This window comes from Vicia villosa, unplaced genomic scaffold (assembly GCF_029867415.1).
Source record: "Vicia villosa cultivar HV-30 ecotype Madison, WI unplaced genomic scaffold, Vvil1.0 ctg.001336F_1_1, whole genome shotgun sequence".
NCBI lineage: Eukaryota > Viridiplantae > Streptophyta > Magnoliopsida > Fabales > Fabaceae > Vicia > Vicia villosa.
The window spans coordinates 6,322-9,096 of record NW_026705579.1 but is presented as its reverse complement, the minus strand read 5'-3'; the positions used below and the strand labels follow the sequence as shown (position 1 = coordinate 9,096).

Sequence of the window (2,775 nt, the reverse complement as noted above, 5' to 3'; positions counted from 1 at the left end):
GCCTGGAGCACTGCAGAAATGCCCGGACTTGACCCAGAAGTGGCTTGCCATTACTTGACCATCGACCCGACCTGCAAGGCTGTCGCTCAGAGGAGAAGAAAACAGTCACCGGAAAAACGGCTGCAGCCGAACTAGCTGTAAAAGACCTCCTAGAGGCCAAGTTTATATCTGAGGCCAAGTACACTACTTGGCTCTCCAATGTTGTACTTGTTAAAAAAATCAAATGGAAAATGGCGCATGTGCACTGACTACACTGATCTTAATACGGCTTGCCCAAAAGATGCTTATCCTCTCCCTAACATAGATAAATTAGTTGATAATTCCGCTGGTTTTAAATTACTTTCATTCATGGACGCATATTCCGGATATAATCAAATACCCATGGCTAAAACTGATAAGAAATATACGGCCTTCATGACCGAATTGGGCAACTATTACTACAACGTAATGCCTTTCGGTCTGAAGAACGCTGGTGCGACGTACCAACGCATGATGAACAAAGTCTTTCAAGCAGAGATAGGTGATATGCTCGAACTCTATATGGACGATATGATCGTCAAATCCCAACGGGAAACCGATCACACCGCTCACCTTAAAAAGGTATTCGAGCAAGCCCGAAAGTGTAAAATGAGATTCAATCCAGAAAAATGCACATTCGGCATCCGCGCAGGAAAATTCCTCGACTTCTACTTAACAGAATGAGGAATCGAAGCCAACTCGGATAAGTGCAGGGCTTTCTCAGACTTGCCCACTCCAAATTCAAAAAAGTCAATCCAAACCTTGAATGGCATGCTCACATCACTATCCAGATTCGTGGCCAAATCCGCGCAACATGCCCTACCACTATTCAAACTCCTCCGCAAAAAGACCACATTCGAATGGACGGAAGAGTGCGAACGCGCCCTCTCCCATCTCAAGCGGGCATTATCCAGCCCACCAGTTTTATCTAGACCAGAAGCTGGAGAAATCCTATACCTCTATCTCGCCGTAGCCACCGAGGCCGTTAGCGCGGCCTTGATACAAGACACCTCGGAAGGCCAGAAACCCATTTACTTCACAAGCAAAGCACTCCAGGGCCCCGAGGTCAGATATCAACAGATCGAAAAGGTCGGACTCGCGTTAATAACCGCAGCCCGAAGACTCGGACACTATTTCCTAGCACATACCATAGTCGTACGAACTGAGCAACCCGTAAAACAATTGCTTGCACGCCCTGACATGGCCGGGAGAATGCTCCGGTGGTCGTTAGAACTTGTGGAGTTTGACATTAAATACGAGGGAAGAAAAGCCCTTAAATCACAGGTCTTGGCAGACTTCGTAGTCGAAATGGCCTTCCCCGAAACAACAAACAACAACGCCCGAAGGTGGACCTTATATGTGGACGGTGCTTCAAGCTCAGCCGACAGCGGAGCGGGGATCATTCTTGAAAATGGAGAAGGCACCCTCATAGAGGTATCCCTTTCGCTATCATTCCCGACATCCAACAACCAAGCAGAATATGAGGACCTGCTAGCCGGGCTGCGCCTCGCAAACGACTTAGAAGCCGAAGACATTGAGGTATTCACCGATTCTCAACTGGTCGCATCCCACATCTCGGGCGAATATCAGGTTAAAAGCGAAGCCCTCGCCGAATACCTGACCCTCGTGAAAGACAGGCTGGCCCGATTCAGGAGCGCCAGAGTAAAACATATCCCAAGGGAACACAACGCACGGGCAGACGTCCTATCAAAACTAGCGAGCACAAGAAAGAAGGGAGGTAACAGATCCGTAATCCATGAGATATTGCAAAAACCCAGTACCGAGACCTCATCTCCCCTCTCACTCGTAAGCACAATTGGGGACGCGTCCTGCTGGATGACCCCCGTATACAATTACTTAACAAGTGACCCCTTGCCCGCCGATCCGAAAGAGGCTTCCACCATCCGAAGACGAGCTTGCTCGTACGTCTTAGTCGAAAATCGCCTCTACCGGCGAGGATTTTCCATACCTCTCCTCAAATGTGTAGACGAGCGCACAGTCCCCCACATACTCCGAGAGATACGCGAAGGAATCAATTCCCAACATCTAGGAGGAAGATCACTCGCTCGGAAGGCTCTCCGAGCAGGCTACTATAGGCCGACGATGCAGGATGACGCCAAAGAATATGTTAAGAAATGCGACAAATGCCAACGTTTCGGGGACATGCACCTCGCGCCCCCAACAAACTCAAATCCTTATCGTCTCCCTGGCCATTCGCGTGGTGGGGGATGGATCTCCTCGGTCCGTTCGTGACCGGAAGCAATCAGAACAAGTATTTCATAGTTGCGGTCGACTATTTTACCAAGTGGATCGAGGACGAGCCACTGGCCAAAATCACATCCTTGAATGTACTCCGCTTCTACAAAAGAAACATCCTCGCCCGGTTCGGGGTACCATTAGCTATCATCACCGACAACGGCACCCAGTTGACAGACGGGCGCTTCCAAGAATTCGTCATGAAATTAGGTACGAAGAAACATTTCGCGTCAGTCGAGCACCCACAAATGAACGGGCAAGCAGAGGCCGCCAACAGAGTAATTTTGAGGGGCCTCAAAAGAAGACTAGACGAAATAAAAAGGGGATGGGTAGAAGAGCTGCACAGCGTCCTATGGGCTTATCGCACCACCCCACACTCCACTACCGGGGAGCCCCCTTCCGACTGACGTACGAAACGGAGGTCGTGATCCCCGTCGAAATACATGTGCCCTCTAGACGCATCGAAGAGTCACTCGAGTCAGAGGGCAACACCGAGGCAAT

The 2,775-nt window shown here is 49.8% G+C and overlaps 1 protein-coding gene across 1 annotated transcript; it reads left to right on the top strand.

Annotated features, from left to right (window-relative positions):
- Positions 1 to 789: 789 nt before the first annotated feature.
- Positions 790 to 2,271, top strand: LOC131634698 (uncharacterized). The gene has a single exon (XM_058905331.1). It carries the CDS (start codon positions 790 to 792, stop codon positions 2,269 to 2,271), a length of 1,482 nt encoding a protein of 493 aa, XP_058761314.1.
- Positions 2,272 to 2,775: the final 504 nt, after the last annotated feature.

Bases quoted from the DNA above. Each gene is read 5' to 3' on its own strand.
- LOC131634698 (XM_058905331.1), top strand. From the start codon at position 790: ATGCTCACATCACTATCCAGATTCGTGGCCAAATCCGCGCAACATGCC.